A 27,200-nucleotide genomic window follows, 5' to 3' on the forward strand; every position below is an offset into this window, starting at 1 on the left:
TGATGTACAGGCAACCCTGGTCACCTGCAGGGATGGGGGAGAGAGAGGGGAGGCAGCATTTACCAAACCCAAGCCACGCGTTCTCCACCCTGGATTAAAACTGGAAAGGTACAAGCATACACACCCCATGTAAACATAAAATAAATATTTCTACTTTCTCACGTGCAGGAACAATGAACAGGCGCCCTTCTTGCAAACATCAGGACAGCCAATTTAATGTTGTCTCCCAGCAATCCACTCTTCCATTTGCCCAGTCATTCGGGGCTCAGGAATTGGGACCTTCCTTCCTACCTTTATTTATAAGCTTATAACCAGGCAGCCTTTTTAGGCACAAATCCCACATGGCAGGTTTTTGTTTTTTACATATCATTAAAAAAAAAACCACAGTCAAATAAGAAAAAACAATTTAGAATGATAGTAGCAACGCAATGCAATTTTTAAAAAAGCACAGGGCAGTTAAATATAAAGCAGCAACAGAGGTACCAGAAGAAGAAAAAGGCATACATTCTAAAACCGTTCTCTAATTTAATAGAAACAAAATAAAAATAAAAAAATCCTTCCAGGAGCACCTTAGAGACCAACTAAGTTTGTCATTGGTATGAGCTTTCATGTGCATGCACACTTCTTCCGATACTTCTTCGGATCTTCTTTTTCTTTAAAAAAAAGTCTGAAGTAGGAAAAAGCAAACAGCTGGTCTGCAAAACACCCCTGCTTAAAGATTTATAGAGCTTCTCTCAGACTAATAGCAATGCTTTTCATTGTGCCCATAACTGAGAAGGGTTAAGTCACTATTTCCCCCTAGGGCTGTGGTCCCAACAAATGAATGAATTTATTGGTCTAGTCAACAGATCTCACAATAAAACTTTTACATCAGTTCATGGGTAAAACTGGACACAAAAATATTAAATACCTTTATTATCATATAGGAAAACATGACTGTATTTATTTGGGTTATTTTTTTACATGTATCTTGATTGCTATTAACAGGAATGTAGCACCAATTTTTTGAGGGGGGGGTAATAATCTTATTTTTTAATCATCTTATCAGAGAGAGAGAAATGTAATATTCAGATGATCCTCCAGCATATAAAATGCTTACTGGATCAATCAACTCCTTCCTGAGATCTTAATAAAAGTTACAAAATAGTAAGATGCAGTTTGACGTTTCAGTTACCTATAAATAGCAGGACCTTCACCAACTAAAATAAGATATTCCCCTAAGTCACCCATCCAAAAGAGCTGAAGGCATTGTCTTGAAATATACAACAGGGAATACTCCTCAAGATTGGGGAGGGGGGGTCAGCCCCGTCCCCACATACTTTGTGGGGGCTGAGCTGTCTTCAACTCCATAGAGTTGGTGTCTATGGACACTAGCAGTTGTCCTTAAGAAACTTGATTTTGGCTGTGATTGTGACTGGGGAGGAAAAGAATAACCCCCCCCCTTTGTGTGTGTCTCATTCTGCAGTCCCAATGAAACCTGCTCCCCACTGCATCTTTAGCTTCCCATGTAGTCTGGCCCTGTGGTGAGTCAGTCAAAGATTTATTGTTAAGCCAGTTAAATTATTACCCAACCAAATCATCATTACAAGTAAATAAAAAGGAAGATTAAGTGAAACATATACCTGCAGTCAAAATAAACATGGTTCATGTGAACACTCAGCTGATGTTTTCAGTGAGCTGTCCCACTGCAAACCAGTCCAGACCTCATCGCCGCCTTTGTGAAGTTGAGGCTGCTCTTATTTGCTGTTTTCTCCCATTTTCTATTGCTTTACAATTGCAGCAGACCATATCTGCTATTTTCTTGTCGCCTATTCAGCCAGTTTTAGAGATCCTTTTGGAGCGTTTAAAGCAGTCTGCTTAGCTTTCACCTCGATACATAATTTGATGTCCTCCACAATCTTGGCTACTTCACCCATTTGCCAATATTTAAGAAAAAGGTGGACATTCTTACTAGAGAAGCCTGCTCCCCATTTATTACATTTAGATAGATTATATAATTGTTGTTGGGTCAGGGCTGCATCAAGGCGTTTTGCTGGCAGAGATGGAGCAACAAGTCGCAACCTCTGCCACCAGGCCAAGATACACGAGACTCCCCAAGCTGAGTCAAGTTATTCTTGCATCAGAGTAGGGATGAGCAAACCTGACCATTTCTCACCTTTCCAATCTTGAGTTCAGTTCTCCACATTTCAGTCTCAGTTTTTATTTGAAATCCTCTTTCCCCTTCAAGAAGTCAAACATATTAAAGTCTAATATAGCGGTTGCTTTGTGCCAAGACTCCATGACCTAGCCGCTCCCTTTGTAATGAAACAACTGGACCAGACAGCAGCATTTAGTTTTTGGGTTCAAATAGGCCACAACTTTATTGGCTACAGATGTGAGGTTTCGGCATAGGCATTGGGTGAAGCCATTTATTTAATTCCAGCCCATCTGCTGGGAGTGTATCTAAGGGTAAACAACACCATTGGGGGGAAGAGGTCCTATGCCCTGCATCAAATAGGGATGCCCTTCGAGGGGTCCTTCCTGGAGAAGTTCTATGGCCCTAGCCTCCACCTGGGCATCGGACAGAAGCAACTCCTCATGGATCACTTCAAAGGGATACCCTTAACCAAGGAGGGACAGGTAGAGGTTACAACCTCACCTCCAGCCAAGACTAAGGATTACTCAATGCCTAACCCATGGGTAGGCAAACTAAGGCCCAGGGGTCAGAACAGGCCCAATCGCCTTCCAAATCCACCCTGCAGAAGGTCCGGGAATCAGCGTGTTTTTACATGAGTAGAATGTGTCCTTTTATTTAAAATGCATCTCCGAGTTATTTGTGGGGCATAGAAATTTGTTCACCCCCCCCCAATATAGTTTGGCCCCCCCACAAGGTGTGAGGGACAGTGGACCGGCCCCCTGCTGAAAAAGTTTGCTGAGCCCTGAACCTCACAAAGTTGTGATGATTGCTATGAGGTAGGTGAAAACCAAGTGACCGGTGACAATTTGCCAAGTGAAAATTCCTGCCCAGCCCCAAATATGGCAGCTGACAATGTCTACTGCAAGGTCTACCATGAACGGAGGAGGCGTGTTGGGCTGGCCTCAATTTATTCCCCCAGGGGCAGACCCAAGCAATGCTTATTGGCTGGTTGGTCTCGCCCCCTGGAGAACCCCTGTACCTACCATTGGCCTGACCAATTAAGGTAAGTGGACTTACTGTTTTGTACAATATGTACATCATGTCTTCCCCAAATATTCCTAGGAAATGTAGTTCGGTGAGGGTGCTGACTAATTACTAACCCCCACCACAGAAAGGGTGTTCCCAGGATTCCCGAGGGGCAGAGGATGGCTATTAATTCTGCTTTAAGTTTGGCATTGGATGTTGCTATGGTCTATGGTTCCATCATTATCTCCCTTACATTTGCAGCTGCAGGCCTGGTGTGCTTGTTGATTCCATGTCACCTGTGCAGCTATTCCAAGGGAAGAGGTTCTCAAGCTGCCCCTTTTGGAGGTGGCTGAGTTTTGACTGCCGGTCAAATGACCCCTGTGCACTCACCTGGTGCTCCAGTTAGACCTCCCAAGGTAACAATTTCTGAAGAGAGGTCAGGTAGCACCACTTGTTGTTTGACATTCCTGGGATCTTGGTGCTGTGTGTTTGCTTTGCTCTCTTTCTAAAGGCAGTTTTTGCAGGAACTGGCTTGCTTGGTGGAATACAATTTACACGGTGGTCTCTGGATTTTGACAACAGCTAAAGTTGCAGGTTTCAGGCAACTTGCTTTCGGAATAGTCTCGCCAAGTCTATAGGATTGTTGCGAATTAGGGATGCGGGAAATTTGTCTGGTTCGCATTTGTACAAGCAGCTGAATGCTATAGCCACTCAACCAGCAGGGCTTCAGCAGAGGACAATGCCCTATATATCTATATATTAATTATTATTATTATTATTATTATTATTATTATTATTATTATTATTATTATTATTATTTATACCCCACCCATCTGGGGCAGGTTCCAACAGAAAAATGAAATAAAATAATCTATTAAACATTAAAAGCCTCCCTAAACAGGGCTGCCTTCAGGTGTCTTCTAAAAATCTGGTAGCTGTTTTCCTCTTTGACATCTGATGGGAGGGCATTCCACAGGGCGGGCGCCACCACCGAGAAGGCCCTCTGCCTGGTTCCCTGCAACTTGGCTTCTCGCAATGAGGGAACTGCCAGAAGGCCCTCGGTACTGGACCTCAGTGTCTGGGCAGAACGATGGGGGTGGAGACTGGGGACTGGCTGGATGAAGAGGGGGATTTGCTGGGGACTAGCTGGATGAAGAGGAGTGGTGGGAGGCACCAGCTGGGGAGCCCCCTTGGGAATCCTCAGAAGAGGAAGGCTCAGGGGATACTGAGGACAGGCCAGAGGGCTAAAGGAGTGGGTAGGAGTGGTTGGAGGCTGAAGACACAGCAGGCACGACATCAGTGAGCAACAACAGACAGGTGCAGAAAGCAAGGCAGGCTTTGCAGATGAAACAGGGAATGAGAGGACAGAGTCAGTGGATGCAGTCCAGGACCTTGCCATTCCTACTGGACTGAGCTCTCCTCCCCTCCTTGTCTCCAAGGCCACAGAGGGCTTTGTATGTAGCAGAACAAAGGGCACAGAGGCTCCTCCATCGTCGTAGTTTATGGCTGCTAGGGAAAGGTCCAGCTGGGGAATACGAGGGGTCTTAGGGGGTCATAGAGGGCGGCGACCTTCAGTCCTGGCAACTGCTCAATGGAAGCAAGTTCCATCTAAGCAGTGCTCAGTTGTAAGCCATGTTCCTGAATAAAGAATTAAAGTACACTGTTGAACTTCATCTCTTGTGTGCTGAGCTGCCTTGGAGCCAGTGCCAATAATATAACCATATAGAAATTTTCCTTCACACTCATGGGACACAGCAAGGGGATGGTATCAACAATATACAAAATACTGCTCCAAGATCCCACAACCCCCCTTGACATAATAAAAAAAGAACGGTAGGACATAGGCTATGAAAATAACCCCACCCAATGGACTAGAATGTAGTCTAAACCTCCCTTTTAATCCATCTCAGTTAAAAGAAAAGAGCTCACCCTGAAACACACTTACAGATTATACCTAGCACCATGGAAACTAGCGCTGATATGCCCAGGAGCCTCACCTAAATGCTGGAGAGGCTGCACCTCCACAGGCACATACCTCCACATGTGGTGGGGACGTCCCAAAATCCAACTCTTCTGGACATTAGTCATACAAGAAGTATGCAAAATAACTGAGCAAGTATTAGAAGTCACTCCACAACTCGCCTTACTGAACATCTTCCAAGATAATAATGCCCACCCACATTACAAAGAGCTCGTAACCCACCTACTCTCAGCAGCCAGAAGCATCATAACCAGACACTGGAGAGACTTGTCAGGACTAAACATGGACTAATGGTATCAAATGGTATGGGAAACAGCCTTACTAAAAAACTAACCAATAAATTGAAACTGACACGGGGACAAATAGAAGAAGACGCCTTCATCCCAGTATGGTTCTGCTTTATCCATAGCCCAACAAGACAACAACAAGAATCCACCGACAGCGTTCAAATCAAAAACCCGCCCCCTCGCACACATAAACAAATCTCACTACAGCCGACCAAAGACAAGCAACCACACCCTAGGCCACCCCCAAGGAAATACAACAAGCGAATAGAAAGAGAACCCACACAAATGATGCCGACACAAAACCCGACACATGCACCAACTAGAAAACTAGAAGCATTACCACCCTGCCCCACTCACCACCCCTCCCTCTCTTTCCGCCTCTTTTCTTCCCAACCTAATACAGTGGTACCTTGGGTTACAAACACTTCGGGTTACAGACTCCGCTAACCTGGAAGCAGTATCTCGGGTTAAGAACTTTGCCCCAGGATGAGAACAGAAATCGTGCGGTGGCGGCGGCAGCGGGAAGCCCCATTAGCTAAAGTGGTACCTCAGGTTAAGAACAGACCTCCGGAACGGATATAAATTCGTAACCAGAGGTACCACTGTCCTGCATGCAACACTAATGTCCTACAACAAATGAAACTGATCTGTAGAAAACACAACTTGAAAAAAGAGACAATGCGGGTATTTTTGTAAACTTAGAAATCTTTTTAAAAAATGGTTTGCTTTTTAAAATAAAAATCAGTGAGGCTTAATTTTTTCACAACAACGAAGTGTCCTGTTGATCCCAAAAGTCTGCTGTTTTGTGCTGGGACCTCTTTGGGATAAAGTTTAAAAACTGATATTAAAGACGCATTTCAAATTAGATGGCTGAATGCCAGTTACAAGCACCTGGAACTACCTTTCTCCCAATAGGTTACTCCTGTCACAGATGGCAACAGAAAAATGCTTAATCTCAGAGTTTCCTTCAGTGCATTCCTGGGAGGTGGATATTATTGCGTATTAAATTATTTTGACCCTACAGGCTTGAGAACACTTGGTCCTGAACACCAACTGCTTGAAATTCTGGATAGTTAGCATTGCATGATGTGCAGTTACCATCTAAGATTTTTCCTCCTGCCTATTTTAATTGATAACTGCTTCCTGCTCTGAATCAAGGCAGCCCGCCATCTCTCTCTCTCTTTCACACGCTCCTTAATTCTCTGGCTGCTTCTGAGTAAGTCAAAGGAGATTACTATTTGATTATGACGGTGTCTTTTAATGCCAGGCAAGCACAAAGTGGTTATATCCTTCTACACAGCAGCTTCCCCCTGCTCCTGGTTTCTGATTGCAGCACTATAAATTCAGGAAACAATACAGTGAGTGTGCTAGAGTTCCCCCCTGGATTTCTTGTTGGTTACAACTATGAACCATCAGGCATTCCTTTATGTCTGTGCCACTAGGGATGGCAAAGGTGTCACTTTCAGTTTCTCTCTGTTTCCCAATCTGAATTTATTATTATTATTTATTGAATTTATATACTGCCCTATACCCGGAGGTCTCAGGGCGGTTCACAGAAAAGATCACAGCATATATAATCAGAATAAAAACAACAACCCAATAGTCACATTTTAAAAGGGTATAGGATCAACCAAAGGCCTGGTTTAAAAGGAACGTTTTTAGCCTGGCGCCTAATGGTGTATAATGAAGGTGCCAGGCGAACTTCCCTGGGGAGAGCATTCCACAGACGGGGGGGCCACTGCAGAGAAGGCCTGTTCTCATGTTGCCACTCTCCGGACCTCTCAAGGAGGAGGCAGATGAAGAAGGGCCTCAGAAGATGATCTCAGGGTCCGGGCAGGTTCATATGGAAAGAGGTGGTCCTTGAGGTATTGTGGTCCTAAGTTCCATTCTCCTTGATTCCACAACAGTCTATGATTATTATTTTTTAAGTTCTCACAAAAATCTATCAGCATTCTGGTACAAATTTCAACTAATATAAATGTGCGCAATTTTGCCTAGTACAGTGGAACCGCAATTTTGCCTAGTACAGTAAAGTCCCACCCCCTTTGTCTCTCCTATTCTACGTCATCCCTGCATTGGCTGATCTGTGCTTCCTTGCCTCTGAGCTTTCTGGTCTTCCACTCCCAATGCCCACCAGGTCCTGCGAGGGGGGGGGGTCAGGTATGCTTTCTAAAGACACTGAGTCTGTCAGCTGTCTCTCCCCCGTGCTGCTGCTTCTTCTTCCTGCTCATTTCCCAGCTTCTCTCCTCTGCAGACTCTGAACTATGACCTTCTGCAAACCACCGTTCTAAATCTATACTGTCTCCCTTTTTTCTGGGAAGTGCAGGAAGGGCGGGGGGGAGACTCCACCATTCCTCCCCAGACTAGACCCTGACAATACCCAAAGTAAGGTGGGGGGGATATTTAAACAGACAACAAATGGGTGGTCTAGTATAGGAAAGCCAGGAGTGGTGGTGAATTGCCCAGCTAAAGTGATGTGCCCCACTTTAGAGTGGGGGCCTGGTTTAGGGTTCCCACATTTTAAAGAACAAAAAAGAGGACTTCATTTGTTGACTTCTTTTAACTACGGATCACTATGATGACTCTCATTTTAAATGCCCCTACTATATGTAGGCTATAGAAGCTGTGATATATTGCTAGTAGCAATGTTCTTAACTTTCAACAGAATAATAATAATAATACTAATAATAATAATAATAATAGTACAAATTGCTCCCTCACTTGCCACATGAAAGTACTTGGGCTCATGATCACATCTTTGTGAACATAAGTGTGCACAGAACAATTATTTAAACTGTTTAACATGTACATATGGACGCTCCTTAAGGGCCTTCTGCAAGATCTTGTAGCTGAGCCAGCGTCCTTTTAGTTCAGCCACAAGAAAAGGGATTTATACAGTATGTTTACTGTATAATATTACTGTAATAGAACAAACAAACAAAAAACCATTGACGTTTTGCCAAATTTTAAAATTCTGTCCAGGTGCATATTTTAATCCTGAAAAAATGGACGTGTCCTGGCAAAAGAGGACATATGGCAACCCTTGTTATGTTTAAGGTGAGCAGCCTTATGCTCAGTCTCTACCACCCCCTCAAGTCTGAAGTGATGCAGTCCGCCAGCCCTACCATCTTATTCTGTGCAAGGTATAGCTCAGCTGTTACTCATGACACCGGGAGTTAAATCCCACATCTGCCAGGAAGCCATTTCCAGTAAGTTCTGTTGTGAAGGAACTTCCTGCTGTGATTACACCTCTTTATTATTTATGCTGCAAGTCTTCCTATATCTACCGCACTGAATCCTGTTCACCCAATTATTCCAAGTTGCTCAGTGAGTCAACATACACACTGTAACCCCACAATGTCCCTGAAAATTTCCTGTGCCTGGCACCTCAGATTCAAAGGATATCAGCAGAAGGTCTGAGGCGCTGCAAAGTCACTGGGTGAGGTGAGTCATCAGTGGACATATGCCGTTTAAGACAGCTTTGCATGTTCAAGAGTCAAGAGTCAAGACCATCGCATGAAGATCATAGCTGAGCTAAACAGGAACCGAGACCGAGTCTACCACCATCTAATTCTAACTCTCTCCACTACACCATGTGATGCCCTTTGGATGTTGCTGAATTACAATTTCCATCAGTCCCAGAGAGCATGGCCAATGGTCAGGAATGATGGGAGTTGTAGTTCAGCAACCTCTGAATGGCACGGCATTGGGTACCTCTGTACTGTACCATAGTGTATTCCAGAGGTCAGCAAACTTTTTCGGCAGCAGGGGGCTAGTCCACTGTCCCTCAGACCTTGTGGGGGGCCAGACTATATTTTGGGAAAAAATATGAATGAATTCCTATGCCCCACAAATAACCCAGAGATGCATTTTAAATAAAAGGACACATTCTAGTCATGTAAAAACAGGCTGATTCCCGGACCGTCAGCAAGCCGGATTTAGAAGGTGCTTGTGCCACATCTGGCCCCCGGGCCTTAGTTTGGGGACCTCTGGTGTATTCCTTTCTATTGCACTAAATCTCCTGTTCCACAATCTTGTAGCAGGTTAAATAAAAAAATTCCTTCAGTAGCACCTTAAAGACCAACTAAGTTTTTATTTTGGTATGAGCTTTCGTGTGCATGCACACTTCTTCATGCACACGAAAGCTCATACCAAAATAAAAACTTAGTTGGTCTTTAAGGTGCTACTGAAGGAATTTTTTTATTTTACTTCGATCCAGACCAACACGGCTACCTACTTGTAGCAGGTTGTTCAAGGCTTGTTGGCATGATCTATTAGGTTTGCAGGGTATGGTTGTGCTGTTTCCTTAGTTGAATTATTCCTTTCTGCGTGAACAACAAGCGACTTGCAGCACCCTAGATTTAGTTTGCCCTGGGTTTGTGCCATAACACATTTAAGATGCCAGAAGACTCTTTTTTGTGTTGGCTGCCCCTCTGGGAACTGTTATTTTCTGTATTTGGACCCATTTCCCACACACATCCCCTGACACCCAGGGGGAGTGGAGAGGCAAAAGCAGACAGAGGGGAGATATATTTACTATCAGTTGCCTTAAAATCAACTAGCAGCCAATATACCTTTGCTGTCTCATAGTTTCGCTGTTTGAGCTACAGGTGTAGCATTTGCACACTAGATACCTTGTGATTGTTCAGGTAAGAGATTTGACAATGCTCCCAGAAGATAGAGGGAGCAGCAGCTTAATGCTCCAGGAGCCAGAAAGCCCAACGGGGAGGGTGGGGACTGCGAGATTGCGACATAGGGACTTACCTGCCTTCCTATCTGCCTTAGGTATTTATACGGCACCTATTACAATGGGTATCTCAAAACCTTATCTAGCTTTGAACCAGTGTTGTCCTCCGGCCCACCTGCAATCAGCTGGAATGAACAAGTGTTATCTCTGAAAAAAATGGTGGCAGCACCATCCTCTTTCCCCAGCGCTGCTGCTTATTCCTGATGCCTGGTGTCATGCTTAAAGGCATAACCTACGGAGAGAAAACAAAATCCAGTGACAAACTGCATTTATCTTGTATTTTTTACAGACTCAAGAGATTCTTTTAAATCCATCCAAGTTGGTGGCCATCACTGCCTGTGGGAGCAAGTTCCAAAGTTATACTTTTATGCTACACGGAGAAGTACTTTAATTTTCTCTGTCCTAAATCTTAGAATTGTATAGTCGGAAGGGACCGTGAGAATCATACCTCATTTGTAAGGGAATACAAAACACAATTGTATAGAAAAAAGAAAGAGGGGGGGAAAAGAATAAAGAAATAATAACTAAAAAGACCCTTTATCACATTTATATTGTGCATATCATATCATATATCCACACATAGCAAGGGAGATTCCCCCAGTGCTCTCAGCTGGCTGGCTGCCTCTTCTTCGCAGTCTCCCGCCCTGAGAGATCCTTCCTATCTACGCTGCCCGTCTCAGGGTTGAAGGGCATATTCGAGCCAGACAAAGACACCCAAGGAAAATGTGAAACATGGTGGGTGAATGGTGTGGCCTGGGAGAGAGTGTGTGGGATTAGGCAGAATGAGACAGCCCCATTGGGCAGCTGATTTTGGATGTCATGCAAAGGAAATAAATTGTTGCATTTTAAATCGGTTAATTCAAAAATGCTATAAATAATGTTACCTAGGTAAAGTAAAGGGACCCCTGACCATTAGGTCCAGTCGCGGACGACTCTGGGGCATAGCTGCCAAGTTATCCCTTTTTTAAAGGGATTTTCCCTTATGCTGAATAGGCTTCCTCGCGAGAAAAGGGAAAACTTGGCAGCTATGCTCTGGGGTTGTGGCGCTCATCTCACGTTACAGACCGAGAGAGCCAGCATACAGCTTCCAGGTCATGTGGCCAGCATGACTAAGCCACTTCTGGCGAACCAGAGCAGCGCACGGAAACGCCGTTTACCTTCCTGCCGGAGCAGTACCTATTTATCTACTTGCACTTTTGACGTGCTTTTGAACTGCTAGGTTGGCAGGAGCAGGGACCAAACAATAGGAGCTCACCCCGTTGCGGGGATTCGAACTGCTCACCTTCTGATCAGCAAGCCCTAGGCTCTGTGGTTTAACCCACAGCGCCACCCACGTCCTGTCTTACCTAGGTAAGAGTGGGTTTTAATGCACATCTTAGAGTGGGCATTGATCGTTCTCTAAGAGTCCAGCAAGGATTTATTGTGGCTCCTTTTCTATTTACCACAACTTTTTTGTGTGAACACAGTAAGGTATTGCAAGAGAAGGGCATCTCCTCCCTTCCTTCTCCTTGTTCATTTGAAGGCACAACACCAATTATGTAGTTTTGCTCTCCGCCAATCAGGTAGGGTGCTAGCCAAGTTGAGCTCTTTTTGCTATGAAGAGCAGGTTAGCATTAAATCGCTCAAAAAGAAAGAGTTGTTTTTGGCAAAGGACATCAAAGCCACGTCCGACGGAGCAGGGGTGGTTCTTTTAAATATCTGGGCATCCATTGTAATTACACACTTAATTGGAAAGCACACCATGAAGCAGTCGAAATGATGGCATCCAGCACTTTTCTAAAGGCAGGCAATTCGTGGGGCCTGTTCTAAAAATTAAAAAATCCGTCAGAAAAGCAGTCGCCCAAATGTGTTAGGGGTCCAAAATCTGGGGTGCAGGCAATGCCATTTATTGGAAAAAGTCCAGAGCGAGTTCTTAATAAAATTGCGTAACTCGGTATTGGTGCAGACTGAATGAAATGGCTGCCTCAAGACTCCCAAATAAGTACTGGTATGAAAAACTCAGGCTAGTGATGGGACAGAGATATAAGTGAAGAAGATCTGCCAGGGTAGAATTTATCTGCATTCAATTTCTACAGAGCATGTGGCCGCGCTTGACTTTCAACCTGGTTTGAATCAGCAAATTACATTTATCCTGGGACGGGTAATTAATTAATAGTAATTTTTAAAAATCCCCTCAGTGATATCCTGCCATTCAAATCCAAAACCACCAAATTCAATAATAATAATAATAATAATAATAATAATAATAATAATAATAATTTATTTATACCCCGTCCATCTGGCTGGGTTTCCCCAGCCTCTCTGGGCGGGTTCCAACAGAAAATAAAACACAGTAATCTATTAAACATTAAAAGCCTCCCTGAACAGGGCTGCCTTCAGATGTCTTCTAAAAGTCTGGTAGTTGTTTTCCTCTTTGACATCTGTTGGGAGGGCGTTCCACAGGGCAGGCGCCACTACCGAGAAGGCCCTCTGCCTAGTTCCCTGCAACTTGGCTTCTCGCAATGAGGGAACCGCCAGAAGCATAGCTGCCAAGTTTTCCCTTTTCTCGCGAGGAAGCCTATTCAGCATAAGGGAAAATCCCTTTTAAAAAGGGATAACTTGGCAGCTATGGCCAGAAGGCCCTCGGTGCTGGACCTCAGTGTCCGGGCAGAATGATGAAGGTGGAGACATGTTAAATACAATGGTATTTAACATTGCCTACCCACAACTGAGAGAAGCTTTCGCAGAATTAAGATTTCAACAGATGCTATCTGCTTATTTGGACGGCAGGTATCATCATATCCCTGTAAGAAACAGATTGTGCATCCGCGGAAATGGCTGTAAAGAGGATTTAGTACATGATTTATTGCCCTGGCCACTGTATGCCTCTCCTAGAAAGAAATTGCTATCTTATCTTGTGCTGTAATGGCCAATACCAAACACAGTAATTTACTTGCTTTCTGATGAACATTAAGTATGGATCCTCTCCTGCTGCACTGTTTGGCCATTGCAGTGAAGAAAATCAGAAAATATGAGTGAGAAACTTGAGCCAAATGTCAGTAGCTGGTAAAGGTGGCTCGTTAACTTTAGCAAGCTGAATTTAAGAGTAAATCTGGGAAGTGTTAAGGTTTATTTAAATTTTGATTGCATTTTAAATGAGCTGTATGTTTATCCATATTTCATGTCTGTGTTAATAGATTGCACTTACAAATGGTTGTTGTTGTTATAACTACTGTATTATAACTACTAGTAGGAGGAGGAGTACAACTCCTGAGAGTTGCTTCTGGAATTTGTTTGCCTCAGGTGGCAAAATAACTTGGCCAGCTTTGCATGCTTTGCACATTGCCTTGAGAGGGGTGAGGAGAGGGACATCATTTGTTTAGGCAGCAGAATTATCTTGGACCAACCCTGGCCACTATGGTTCTCCTCAAAACCTAAAACACATTTCCCTCAAACATGCTGCAGAAAAGATGAAGCCAGAAAAGCATTATCCCCAAAGTTGTTGTATATTATAATAATTATTATTATTATTAATTGGTGTTTTTTATTATTTATCTTTCTGTTAGCATTCTGTTTCATTTTACAGACAGCATTTAATATAAAAGCTTTACACAACTTCAGGTTATGTTATTTTATACTATTTGAGGTGGATTTGCTGCAAAACATGATAGGCCTCCACCTCTTTGTATTTTTTTTTGTTATTAATAAAGCTATTCTAAAAGGCATTCAGTAAAAATATTAGTTCTCTTAAGTAATTTTCTCAGATATCATTACAATAGGTCAGCATTACTTTCTCCGTCAATTAGTCTTTCTGAAAGCCATAAGCTCATCTATGTATTCTTCAAAAACCAATAAAACGATGGCATTCATCTGAAAATATTGAATTCTGATGTCTCTTAATTGAAGTCCTTTATTTTCTTCATTATAACTTGAGCTCATATTAACAACCAAGTCTTAGTATCCAGCACGCTTGAAAACTACCATAATTCAGCAATCTATACTTTTTTTTGGTGAGACTAGTCCTAATGTTTCTTTCTAACAGTTCTGTGAATATTACCCCAATAATTAACCCAATAATCTGAAGAATAATGTGAAGAAGTGTGCATGCACACAAAAGCTCATACCAATGACAAACTTAGTTGGTCTCTAAAGTGCTACTGGAATGAATTTTTTTTTTTCGTTTTGACTACGTCAGACCAACACGGCTACCTACCTGTAACCCCAATAATAGTATTTCAAGAGTCAGTGATACTATGACCAGTCATTAGAGACATTAAGAACTGGGCTCAATTTATTTCAGTTTGTGGACAGCTGCTACCACCACAACTCACACGCCTTTTACCTCTTATGGTTTCTAGGATAATGCCAACACGCACACTTTTGTCTCCAGTCTCTTTCAGGTAAAGTACCATCTAGAAACAACAGGATTCTTTCAACATAGTGCAAACAACAGAGGAAGAAACAAAATTGAGAATGCAAATGTCACCACTAATCACCCAAAAAAATCTGATTTTTCCTCCTTTATTTCACACAGTTTTCTGAGCAAATTTCAGACAGAATTGGATAAATTTTCAGCGCATTCCCCTCTTTATCCAGGTTTCATCAGAATCTCTAACATCTGAGCCCATCATCTTGCAATTTCCCCCCCAAATGCATAATGCCTAACCCGAAAAAAAAGCAAAAACTGAAATAAGGCAATGTTCAATGGTTGGAAGATTCTGATAGTCAGTGAATCATCCATCATCTTGAAAATCATTAACCTTATTTACACCAGCTTCTGCCATTGAACAGTGTTCAATGTGGCGAACCTGTTGAGATTGCACCTATTTGATGTCTGCCGTAGGTCAACCTTATGGCTGGTTTGAAAACACACACACACACACCAGTAATTGTCCAGCAGGTGGGCTCGCTAGATGACATGGGTGATACCCAATGCCAAGCCAAAACTCACTCTCACCTGCAATCAATAAAGCTGTGCCCTAATTTGAACCCAGTGATGTTGTCTGTGGTCCTTTCAGTGTCACGAGGGTGTTGGGTTCACAGCGCCCGGGCACGCAAGTCCATTGCCTGAATAGGGTTATCTAAAGGTACTTCTTTTTGAAAACAATGATAGAATTATGGGAAGGTGGAGAAAACAATAACACAGGCTGCAGGGCAGAGGCAACAGGGAGAGACTACTGACAACAAGACAATTAATCTGCTGTAAACATTATTAGCCTCCTATGACGCTTGAACCCAAATTTAAGCAGCAAAAACCTTAATACTTTATGAAGACCCAAGAAGGCCTGGACAGTACGCTCTGGGAAGCTTAGAAGCAACAGAAAGCATGAAGGGCAACAGAGTTTCCCCATTGTGAGTCCCCAACATCTGGTAGCATCCAGAAATATCATGCTCCTGAAAACAGAAGCTTCATTTCGCTACTACAAAGGAGCCTCTAGGAAGCTCCCTGCTCCACAAAACAATTTTGTTTTTGCGCTATTGATCTACACTGCCCAAAAATGTCATGGGTCCATTACTCTGGACCTGGGGGCTGGAAGTGTATTGGTAAGCAGTGCTGAGCTGTGCCGGCCTCTCCTGTCCAGCAAGCCCAATCCGCCATGATCCCAGGCAGAGGCACATCTAGGCTCCCTTGCGCCCTTGGCAAGGAGATGTTGGCCACCCAGAGCAGTGAAAGAGCAGCCCGGGAAGCGGCCGCCTCCCCTCTCACCCATTCAGCAGCTCAATGGTGAGGACTGGGGAGTGAGGAGGGCCTAGTTTTACACACAAACAGTGCCCAGCTACTGGAGATGTAATAAGGAAACTGCTTCTTTGAAACATATGTTTATGCAATGTCTGACGCCTACAAATTTTTGGAGGAAAATGTTAGGATGTATAAATTTCCCATTTTTTGGGGGGGGGGGACTTTAAATTATCAGATGACAATACATTCTTTTTAACCATATACCAACTATATGGGGTTTGATGAGTCAACGCAGATGGACTCTCAGAGCCCTTACCTCTGCCAAAAGACCATGATCAAGTTACACCAGACATGACAACTCTTGCAACATACAAACAGATTGCTCTTAGACACAGATTGTGCGTAGATAAATATAACAAGATTTGGAATCCTTCTAGTATTCCAAAAAGTATAATTGTAACTACATAATGACTTGTTAAGAACTTGTTGGAATAATTGTATTACAGGTACTTGTACATCCATGGGCATAGCCAGGGGGCAGAGGACAGCTTCCTCCCCCCCCCCCAAATCAAGTAAATAAATGAACTAAACTAAAAGTAGAAATAGTAGAAAGATTTTGGCAGATTTTTATCTGAGCACTTGGGGTCAAAAGTAATTTAAAATGACTGAATCAGCTACACCCATGCTTTCATCTGCTTACAGTGGTCGCCTAGATAAATTATAAAAAAAACCTCCCCATTCTTTATTTAAGTTTTTGTCTTCTTGGTTCCTGAACTTTCAGGTCAACTTTGCCATTTTGGCATGCTCCAACAGCTTGGTTTGCCATTCCTCTCTTTCCATTAATTAATTATTATTTTTTTAAGCAAAGTCGCATTGCCCTATCCTGTATGGCGTGGGACCAGAGCCAGATTTAAGTTTGATGAGGCCCTAAGCTACTGAAGGTAATGGGGCCCTTTAGATGACCAGCTGTCCTTTGTCAACAACAAATTGCCGCTGTTTTTGGTGTTGAAATATATGCTATATGGTAATTTAGGGACCTAATCGGTATCTAAAGCCGCTTGCACACAACAAAATATGTATTTTATCAAAGTAATTGTTGAACTGAAATACAATTAAGAAGAATTATATTAATAGTGAAATAATATACAGTAAGTGATATTTTCCGGAGCAGGCTAGTGGGTGGGGCCCATTACACCATAGGAGCCTACACAACACAAAACACTGTTGCTGTAGGTAGGTTTTATTTTATTTGTTTTTTATCTTCTATTTTGGAAAAACACACCCAGTTGTCGTTTTTTCTTTAAAGTTTTTTTGGGGGCCCCCAAGAGAGTGGGGCCCTAAACTATAGCTTCTTTTAGCTGATACTTCAATCATCCAGCCCTGGGTGCGTCCCCACCGTCTGCTATTTTTTGAAATGCATCATTCCTGATGGATGACGGCGCCCTCCCTCCAGATCTGCCCGGGGGTGCTTGAGGCTGCCCCAAGCCCTTGCAACTGCCCTCAAGACCGGCCACCCGGCCGGCAACTCCTGGGCCCAGTGCCCGCCCCTTCCCCGCCTCCTCCTCCTCCTCCGCCTGCTATATCTTACCTTGACCCTCACCACAGCGACGAGCGTCTTCCCGCCGGCTTTTCCCTGCCCCAAAAGAGCGCAGGTGCTGTTCGGAGTCTCGCCGGGAAGCTTTACGCGCGCGCTCTAAAGCGAGGCGAAGGAGAAGCCGGCTCCGGACGCTGCCTCGACGCCCCCGAGGTGCTCCCTGAGTGTAGGTCGGCGCGACGAGGGCGGCCTCCCCGTCTATCCCCGCGCGCCCACGGCTTCCCTTCGGCTCCTTTTTGCCTCAAGAGAGGCGCGCACCGTCGCGGCGGGTTCAGGGTAGGGTCACTGGGCAAAGTGAGTGGGCAAAGGAAGGCAAGACACCCCGGCGCCGGATTCCTCTGAGGCGGCAGCGGCTCGTGTGCTGCGGCTGCTTGGTTTTTTTTTTATAATAATTATTATTTGTGGCGCTGCCAAAGGAGAAGGAAGGAGGAAGCCATGGGGGTGCCCGTGCCTGGAGAGAACGGCCTCTTGGGCGCCTTCTGGAAGAGGCTGCAGCGCACCTGGAGACCCGGCTGCGGCCCGGGAGACAGCGGCAGGCGGCGGAGCGCCGACGAGATACACCTGCTGCAACAGAAGAAGTAAGTGAGCGCGGGCGGCGGGCGACCTGCGGTCGATGTACCTGCCTGGCAAGGGAAGGAAGGGGCGGCCAGGGCTGCTGCATCACCTCGGAAGAAGCACGAAGGCGAGGGGTACCACTTTCCCGTGCGCAGCTAAGTTGGCGCCCTGCAGCTAGAAAGCTAGCACAGCAGGGCATGGCTGGGGAGGGCTGGGACATGTTTAAGGCATTCGAGCAGAATGTCTCCTATCCCACCCGAAGTGGTGTTTGTTTGTTTGCTGTAGTGTACCTCCCTCAGGATTCTGCCATCGCATTTTGCTTCCTATATGGAAATAGACTGCACTTCAAAGGGGCATGTGAATTTAATAATAATTAAATTTAATAATTAATATTAAATGTTTAATAATAATCTTTAATAACAATTGCATGTTTCTCTTCCGCCCCAAATGCTTTCATCACAGAGGTGACTATGATTCCCTTGGTACTTTGGGGGGGGGCTGCATCCCTCGGAGCAAATGGGGGGTATCTATCTCACCCAGTCCAAATAGGTGTGGGGTATCTGGTCCAGATAGGAACGCTGAACGCAGCAGGTTTAAACCCCATTTTCCCGCATGACAGCCTCCCAATCTGGATTGCACCTTGCATGTGCCTTTTCCGTTCTGTGTGAATGCCATTGAGACTAGGCTTTGTATCAGTCTGGTTTTGCTCTTTTCCCCTCTTCAGGAAAAAACACTATGTGTTGTATGTATTTCTTCAGGAAATTTTCTTTTTCTTCAGGAAAAAGTATGTATTGAAGGAATGTATTTCTGGATACAGATATCCCTCTTGGATAAATAATTAATGATTAAATGGCAAAAACAAGAAAAGAAGAAAGAGACAATCCCGTTCATTTTAATACCATCTTTAAAATTTATTTCATGAAATTTATACACCGCTTAGAACAGGGTCCCCAAACTAAGGCCCAGGGGCCAGATGCGGCCCAATCGCCTTCTAAATCCGGCCCGCGGACGGTCCGGGAATCAGTATGTTTTTACATGAGTAGAATGTGTCCTTTTATTTAAAATGCATCTCTGGGCTATTTGTGGAGCCTGCCTGGTGTTTTTACATGAGTAGAATGCGTCCTTTTATTTAAAATGCATATCTGGGTTATTTGTGGGGCATAGGAATTCGTTCATTTCCCCCCAAAAAAATATAGTCTGGCCTCCCACAAGGTCTGAGGGATAGTGGACCGGCCCCCTGCTGAAAAAGTTTGCTGACCCCTGGCTTAGAATCATAGAATTGTGGAGTTGGAAGGGACCAGGAGGGTCATCTAGTCCAACGCCCTGCAATGCAGGAATCTCTTTACCTAACATGGGGTTTGAATTCACAATTAAGAGAGATTAAGACTCTCACACTCTACTGACTGAGCTGTTTTGCTAGCTTAATGGTAAAAAACACATCAAAGTGGTTTACAAAAAGAATGAAGCAATAAAATTTGGTAAAACCAGTTAAGAACAACTACTTAAACATTAAAATCAGCAATAAACTAAAAAACAAAACACATCAACATTCTAGATATCTGGGTCTAAACAGAAATGTTTTTAGCACCAGGGCCGTCTTAAGCATATCTGGCGGCACCATGGTGCAAATATCCCTCTGGCGCCCCTCCCCCCCCTTTCCCAGAATTATCGAACTTTTTTTAAGGGGGGGGGACCCCAGAGTTGTTGACCTTTCTTTTAGGGAGCTGACACGACGCTTACACATTATCTCTAACAAGCTCGTAAAAGGTAAAGGGACCCCTGACCATTAGGTCCAGTCATGACCGACTCTGGGGTTGCAGTGCTCATCTCGCATTATTGGCCAAGGGAGCCGGCGTACAGCATCCGAGTCATGTGGCCAGCATGACTAAGCTGCTTCTGAACAAGCCCTTAGAACAAAATAAAATGAAAAGGCAGAAGAAAATCTAATGAAGTCCTCAATTCCGAAGCAAGACTCATTCAAGACTCAGCAGTTCTTCTAATTCATCCTCATGATTCAAATCACCACATATCAAAAAGTTAAAAGTTAAAGCAAGCACCAGTTTGTTGTTCTTTAAATAAATTGATAAAGACACAGAGAATGAAGTTCCCGGCCAATTTGTGTTTAAGTACAAAGCTGACGTTTTCAAATATTGTGGAGGGTGGGGTGGGTGTAAGGCAGGCATCCCCAAACTGCAGCCCTCCAGATGTTTTGGCCTACAACTCCCATGATCCCTAGCTAACAGGACCAGTGGTCGGGGAGGGTGGGAATTGTAGTCCAAAACATCTGGAGGGCCAAGGTTTGGGGATGCCTGGTGTAAAGCATTGGCATCCTGAACCTAAAAAGGACCCAAAACTTGAGTCACAAAGGCTGCAGCCCTAACTGCACTTACCTGAGAGTAAGCCCTGCTGAATCCAATAGGACCTTAAAACCCACCATTGTCTTTGAAATGACTTTTTGTTGGGTGTTTGTTTTTAACCACTAACTGCATGGAGAGCACACTCTCGAGTCCATCCTTACCTCTGAATTGAGTCCTAATGGTAGTGCGCCCCCCCCCAGCTTTCCCCTCCCACCGCCCCAAATCTGAATGAATCCCTCCTCCACCTTTTTCCTCGACAGAAGGGGCAGGGGGGCGACGTTCTCGGTGCCCCCCCTTCCCACCCCCTGCGCTGGGCAGCTCGAGGTTTGCTTGCCATGCGGGGTTCCTCAGCAGTCCCGCTACTGCCGCAGGGGTCACTGCATAGCTTTGCGCGCCACTGCCGCTGCCTCCTCTCCCAGGCAGTAAGCGAGAGAGTGCGGCTTGCCGTAGGAAGAGCCCCTGCCGCTGGGCACCCGTGATGGGTGGACGCCATGGCGCAGGGTGCCACTAACCCTAATGGGTAAGAATGCCCTGTTTAGCAGCCATAACATTGTGGATACATTTATACTAACCATATTAATGTTATCAATTATCAGCACAAATAGAATGATAATGCACATTTCCCAGAGTCTGATAGACTCAAAGAATTGTAGAGTTGGGAAGGGACCATGAGAGTCAGTCTTCTCCAACTAACTCCCTGCAGTGCAGGAATCTTTTGCCCAAGGTGGGGCTCAAACCCACAACCCTGAGATTTAGTGACTCGCGCCGTACTGACTGAGCTATCCCAGGGGATAATAAATTGACCTATTTTTGCCATGTACCATATGCAGTTTTTGGACCCACTTAATAAACTTCATTTAATAGAATCTGCTGTGTTGTATTGAATGCATAGTGTGCAGCTAGTGAGATGGGCAGAGAAAGAGGTGTTCTTGACAAATAATAATTGTTGGGCGGGGGGAAAATATGAAGATGCCCGTCCCCTTACTGTCCTCCCTTCTCTGGCCTCAGGAGAAAAGCAGTGCTTCACAGATTATACTGCACAGCATTCCTTAGATGGAAGTAAGCTCACTCACTCATGTACTTGTAACACAATCAGTTCTCAAACCAAATATGACTGCCTGAGGGTTGTGTGTGTGTGTGTGTGTGTGTGTTTTGTCTCTTGTGCATTGCCTGAGGTCCTTAATCTCCTGTGCATTGCATTCATTTGCTGGCTGGCACTGGCTTCTGGAAGAGGGTGCATTACTACACCGATCATAACAGTTTCTCTTTGAAAACAACAACTTAATGACCTAAGAAAGTTTGCTCTTAGAAGAGATCTGGTTGTGCTTGTTATAGAAGAGCTGCCTCAAACTCAAAACACATTTTACTCTCTGGATAACAAGATATAGATTGGTGGAAAGGATGTGGCGGTTTCACGTCGCCTCTATGTATGTGTGGAAACTGCATTTTCATGTACTAGCATCAATATGTGTTTGCTCCTACTGTGGAGGTTTAACTTCTAAAGAGCGGGTGGGAGAAGACAGAAGCATGGCAATTCTTTCAATATAGAGTGATACCTCAAATCATTCCAAAAGGCAAAATAGAGACAATAATTTACTAGGAACAGCTTTCAGAAAATCAGAATGCCCTAATCAATAGGGACAACTAGAACATGTCTATTTTTCCTGCCTATTTTTTTTAAGAGGCTGAGGGTTTAAGAGAACCAGCTTCTCTTTCATCCCCCTTCAAATTAGTTATGTCTCATTCATAGTTTCTTTACCCAACCAAGGATGACCCGAGACTGTGTTTGCACCTGAGAAAGAATATCCAAATGCAAACCACCTCAATCCAGCAATACGCACCTGGTCAAAACGTATGTTGCACACACAGGTGTGTGTTGTTCCAACTAGGTATACAATTATTCAAGATGTTTCCTCTCAAGCATCTTCGTTGATCAGTTTGGTACTCAAAAACCATTCTGTTTTATCAGAGTGCAAGGATCACACATCCTCAAGGTGTCTTGAAAACTTGTTTGTAAAAAAAGACTTAATGATTAATTCAGTAGCTGGCCATCTCATGCTGCTGAAAATTGATCGCCTGAGGTTGCTTTTCGCACCTTCCTAAAAGGTTTTCATCATCATGTTTCAATAGGCAAAGCTTAATGGGGAATGATGGGATGCAGGTGTTACTGGTTTTGTTCAGGGCTGTGCAAAATATGAACTGATGCTTTACAGTGATGCCAGAAATTGCCTGTCAGAAAATGGTGAACAGCCTTGGCCTTCCTGTGAGAGTATTTTTGCTTGCAATGCTAAGAATGCATTTCTTAAGGGCATTTTCAAAAGGCAAAGGCAGCCTCATCATGAGGCAAGCTGAGGTGGCTGTGTCGGGTTTTGGGTGTTATTAAGAGCAGTTGAGTTGGAGATAAATAGGTTGGGCTCATTACTAGGCCATTCTCTTGCACAGTCTGTGCTCATTTCCATGAGGCATGTGCAAGAGAACTGCCCGTTATATTGCACTCTCTTGAGTTACTGAGAGCTCGGAGTGCCATTTTGAGTAAACTCCTCTTTAGGGATAAAAATGGCTTGGTCTGGTCCTGTTCACAAGTGACACTAAAAGCACCTTGATGACTTATTTTATGCCGTGTTGAGTGAATGTTCTTAACACAAAGATTTCAGCTAAGTTATTTTAGAACCTGAACTTAACGCCACCCCCAGTAGCTGTCCATATTGCCTATATTGACTCAAAAGCCAAGACTGGTATAGCAATGGAGATATTGCAAGAAAGTGAAATGTACTCCTTAGAAAAATTACTTCATCTCAATCACTCTAGAGAGAAATCTGAAGACCATTCCCAATCAACATGAGTGCCAGGGGAGGAGAGAGTGTTAACAGCATCTTGGGTATCTGTTTCCCCAGATGTGCCTAGAATTGTCTTCTGCCAGAGACAGGATACAGGACTGAAGTAGTTTGAACCAGCAAGGAGGTTATTGTGTTCTCTGTGTTTTGCGCTTGAGTTGTACCGTAGTATTGAAGCCTATGATGTAAGTACTCTACATACATACATTCTTTATTTCAGTCCAAAGAACCACAAAAACATTTTCAAAAGCAAAATAAAACAGAAATACAGGGAAAGGATTCCAAGGCAGTCACTATGTTTTGTAGATTTCTGTTTCTTATTACTTTTGAGAGGAACCTAGCCACGGCCAGGGTAGTATAATTTGACATATCTCCAAGGAGGTACTTAAGGTAGAAGGTTTCAGATTTTCCAGTTAAGTTTACCAATAGGGGTTTAATTAATTGATCCCTGGCTTGTTTGAACTGCTCACAGTGTAGTAGGATATGCTTCATAGAGTCAAGACCCTGAGAGCATAAGCAGAGCCAGTTCTGATAGGGTATACCAGACAGTCTGCTGTTTAGTACTTCTGATGGAAATACATTTAGTCTGGCATTGGTGAACAATCGGCGGTAGTTAGGTACAGACAGATTCATGAAATATGATGGTAACTGAAAATCATGGCTAGATACAAATGGTCCACAGGTTGCATAAGATCTAGAGTGAATATTGCTGTATGAAATATCCCATAAACTCTGCCTCAGGGATTTAAGGGAAATATTGCAGCCCAGATGATGTAAAAAGGATGGTGAAAGACCAACCGAGGAGGCTTTTCGGGCCATGGTTTTCGACCATGAGCTGATAGACTCCTCATTGGCTAAATGAAAAAGTAATCCCTTCCCCAGGCCCAATACCGAGATCTTTAGCCAGTGTTTCAAGGCAGCCCATCACACTTTGGTGGAAAGTGGGCATTCATCTGTTTCCAACAATAGAATTAACAGTTTGGGACCTGAAGTAGGGACCGAAGGAACTTAGCCTGGAACCCATCTAACTTAGGAAACAGACCATTGTACCAGACGTCTGAAGCATGAAGGAGTTGGGAAATAGATTTCATGTTAAAGACCTTTATGGCTGATGGAACATAGTGTCCACCTTTTGTGAAAAGGGTATAGCAAGTTTGCTCATCTCCGCCTTCTGACAGATTGTCAGTGGCAATTCCAGGACTTTGTGTTGTGAAACTACAGCCCTAGGTACTGGAAGCATTTAGTCAGCTCTATATTGTGGCCATTTACAAGGAGAATATCTTTTCTCAAAGACCAAAATGTTTGATTTCTCATAGCTGATGGATAACCCATTTACAGAACAGTAATCCGAGAACTTCATTCATTGGTGTTTCAAGCCAGGTCTGGAACGAGAGAGGATGGCCGCATTGTCCACATATAGCAAAAGAGGGGTCTTTGTGGTACCTCTTTTTGGGAGATGACCATCTGGGTCCATTAGACTTTCCTCTAAATCATTTAAGAAAAGGCTGTGGGTGCCTAAATGCAGCCCTGTCATCTTCCCCTAGCCATCTCAAAGTTGCCCTGCAACCCACATCTAACCTGCCATTTGCTATCACTGTACAGAGTTTACCAGACTAAAGACGTGAAACTATTAAATTAAATTTATACAGTGTGGGCTGGAATGTGGGTTGCATGGTTGTGAGTTCGGAATAAGCACCCTAACAAAGCCAAGAGCAGTCAATTCCATACACGTGGCAATAAAAAAATCATTGCGCTCCTCAAAGTCTTATGCTCAGTTGCGTATTTTGGCAATGCCACATATTTGTGTTACTTTACAAGGATTTGGGGTGTGGTTGGTTCTCTTTAGTCTCACCCATATCTTTTTTTTCCATTTGAAGAGTTTACAAAGCAATTAAAATAAAGATCCCTGTGATTTTTGTAAGCACAAAACCAACTGTTTTATGCTTTAGAGCAGGTTCAGCCTGGTGATTTACAAAAGGATAGGGAGAACCTTTCATCTGTAAGCTGATGAATACAGTTTATCTCCCATTGTTAATTAGAAGTGGATAAAAAGTGGTGACTGCTCTTAGTAATGCACAGTAGGTATTTATTTTGTGGTAGCCTTTGTCTGTGAAAGCTGGGGAAAGTAAATTACATTGCTCAGTGGACAAGAGCTATGGACATGAGAATATTGCAATCATGAATTACCTGGTTCGGTTCACACGTAACACTAGGCCAAACCCCTGCTTAGCATGCAGGTGTGTGGGATACCCAGAGAGGAGATCATGGCTGCTTTGTTCCTCCCTGGAGGTCTTGTTGCTGTGCTGTGCTAAGCTGTTGTTTGGCATAGTTTGTCGTCCAGACCTGACCCCATGGCTTAACTCTCTATTCTGACAAAGCAAGCTGTAACCAAGGGTCTGTTCTGTGCTTTGCAACTGATGGCTTGCCTAGGTGAGTGAAACCGCGAACCTGGGTTCCTGACTTCCATCAGCACCAACCAGTACGGCCAGTGGAAGCTTGGGAATCCCAACAAGTTCTGGAGAGCCACAGGTTCATCAGTTCCTGTTCTAAGTGATCTCCTGTGCCAAGACTGACCTCTTTCACCTTCAGTTTTCAAGATGTATTTATTGTTCCGTGCTCGCTTCGGCAGCACATATACTTAAAGATGTATTTATTGTTCCTCCCAGCTACTCTCTCCCGTGTGAAAGGCATGTGCCTGGTTCACATGACTTGCGCGAGAGTGTGGACATGTGGAGAGGAGCTTGCAACCACGTTGCTCCTCTCCAGACCTTTCCACTGCCATGCTGCTCCCAGCTAAACCAAGGTTTGGCTTAGCGTGTCATGTAAACCAATCCAATGAGTCTGGAAGAACAGTGCCGGCGAAAGGCAGTTGATTTTACAATGAGGGAGGAATTAGCCGTATTCTGGCAACCATCATGTATTTCTGCAGCACCATAGCTGCCAAGTACCCCGTTTTCTGCGGGAAACCCCCGTTTTTACTTACCTTATCCCGGTGGTCCCCCGTATCACTTCGTCTCCCGTTTTTCTCCATTATTTTCTCCTGCCGGCGGCCATTTTTTTCTGATTTGCCCTTCTATGGGCACAAAAAATGGCGGCCGCCGGCTTCAAAAGTCGCATCTACGCATGACCGGAAGTGCGTAGAAGCTACTTTTGAAGCCGGCGGCGGCCATTTTTGGTGCCCATAGAAGGGCAAAGCGACAGCGGAAGTTATGTTGACGCAACTTCCGGTGTCACACGGCTGCCGGTCCCGGATTCTGCAGTCCGGGACTTGGAAGGTAAGTGCAGCACAGACTCACAAACACAGGCCCAGCTCACCATGTCTGAGAAAATAAAAAGTCAAGCATACGTCTGAACCCAGGTTTGTGGTTTATCACACTCCAGGCAAATAATGACAAGCTTCAGCCAAGGTTTAATCTAGGCTTACCTCTCATGGTTTATCTGTGGGAGACAAACCCCAAGCCCACTGCTTGGGTTCAATGGCAAGAGCCCATCTATGGAATGTCATCTTTTAAGGAAGACCCAACAATCACAAGAGTTTCAGCCCAAAAATGAATCATCACAAGTTCTGTGTGTCACGGTATCTTCCACCTGCAGGCAACTTGGAGGCTCACAGTTTTCCTTATGGGAGATCTAAACAGCCAAAACTTGCAGTTTAGGGACAACCCTGGTTTCTCAAATGTCCCCAGAGACTGCTTATCCTGCAGGCATTTCAAAAGCACCGTGAAAGTGAATAAATAGGTCAATGATTATTAGCATGGCCATAAAACCTGAAATAAATAAATGTCATTGTACTGATGAGTTACTAATTACAGAAACTGACAAGGGTTCCTGTTTGATGGCCAGCACCTTGCTGACTGGCAAAAATTCCTCTCCTCTCCTCTTTCCCAGGGACACTCTCCAACCAGAATCATGTTGCTCCAGTTAGGCTTTTCATTCCAGACTGAAGCAGAAGGGTCTGCTCTGAGGCTTGCCTGCTGGTTTATTTGTCCAGAATAAACCTGAGCCCGGAACCGTTTCATGTAGCATTTTGCAAATAGCTCTAGG

The 27,200-nt window shown here is 44.2% G+C and overlaps 1 protein-coding gene across 1 annotated transcript in view; it reads left to right on the plus strand.

The window, feature by feature from the left end:
• The first annotated feature begins 17,845 nt into the window (after positions 1–17,845).
• Positions 17,846–27,200, plus strand: part of LOC118097792 (transient receptor potential cation channel subfamily V member 6-like) — a 32,142-nt gene continuing 22,787 nt past the window's right edge. Inside the window, exon 1 of the mRNA XM_035141029.2 lies at positions 17,846–17,988. Within this exon, the coding sequence (XP_034996920.2) occupies positions 17,846–17,988 (143 nt within the window). The remainder of the gene's footprint in view (positions 17,989–27,200) is intronic.

This window comes from Zootoca vivipara, chromosome 16, assembly GCF_963506605.1.
Source record: "Zootoca vivipara chromosome 16, rZooViv1.1, whole genome shotgun sequence".
Taxonomy (NCBI): Eukaryota; Metazoa; Chordata; class Lepidosauria; order Squamata; family Lacertidae; genus Zootoca; species Zootoca vivipara.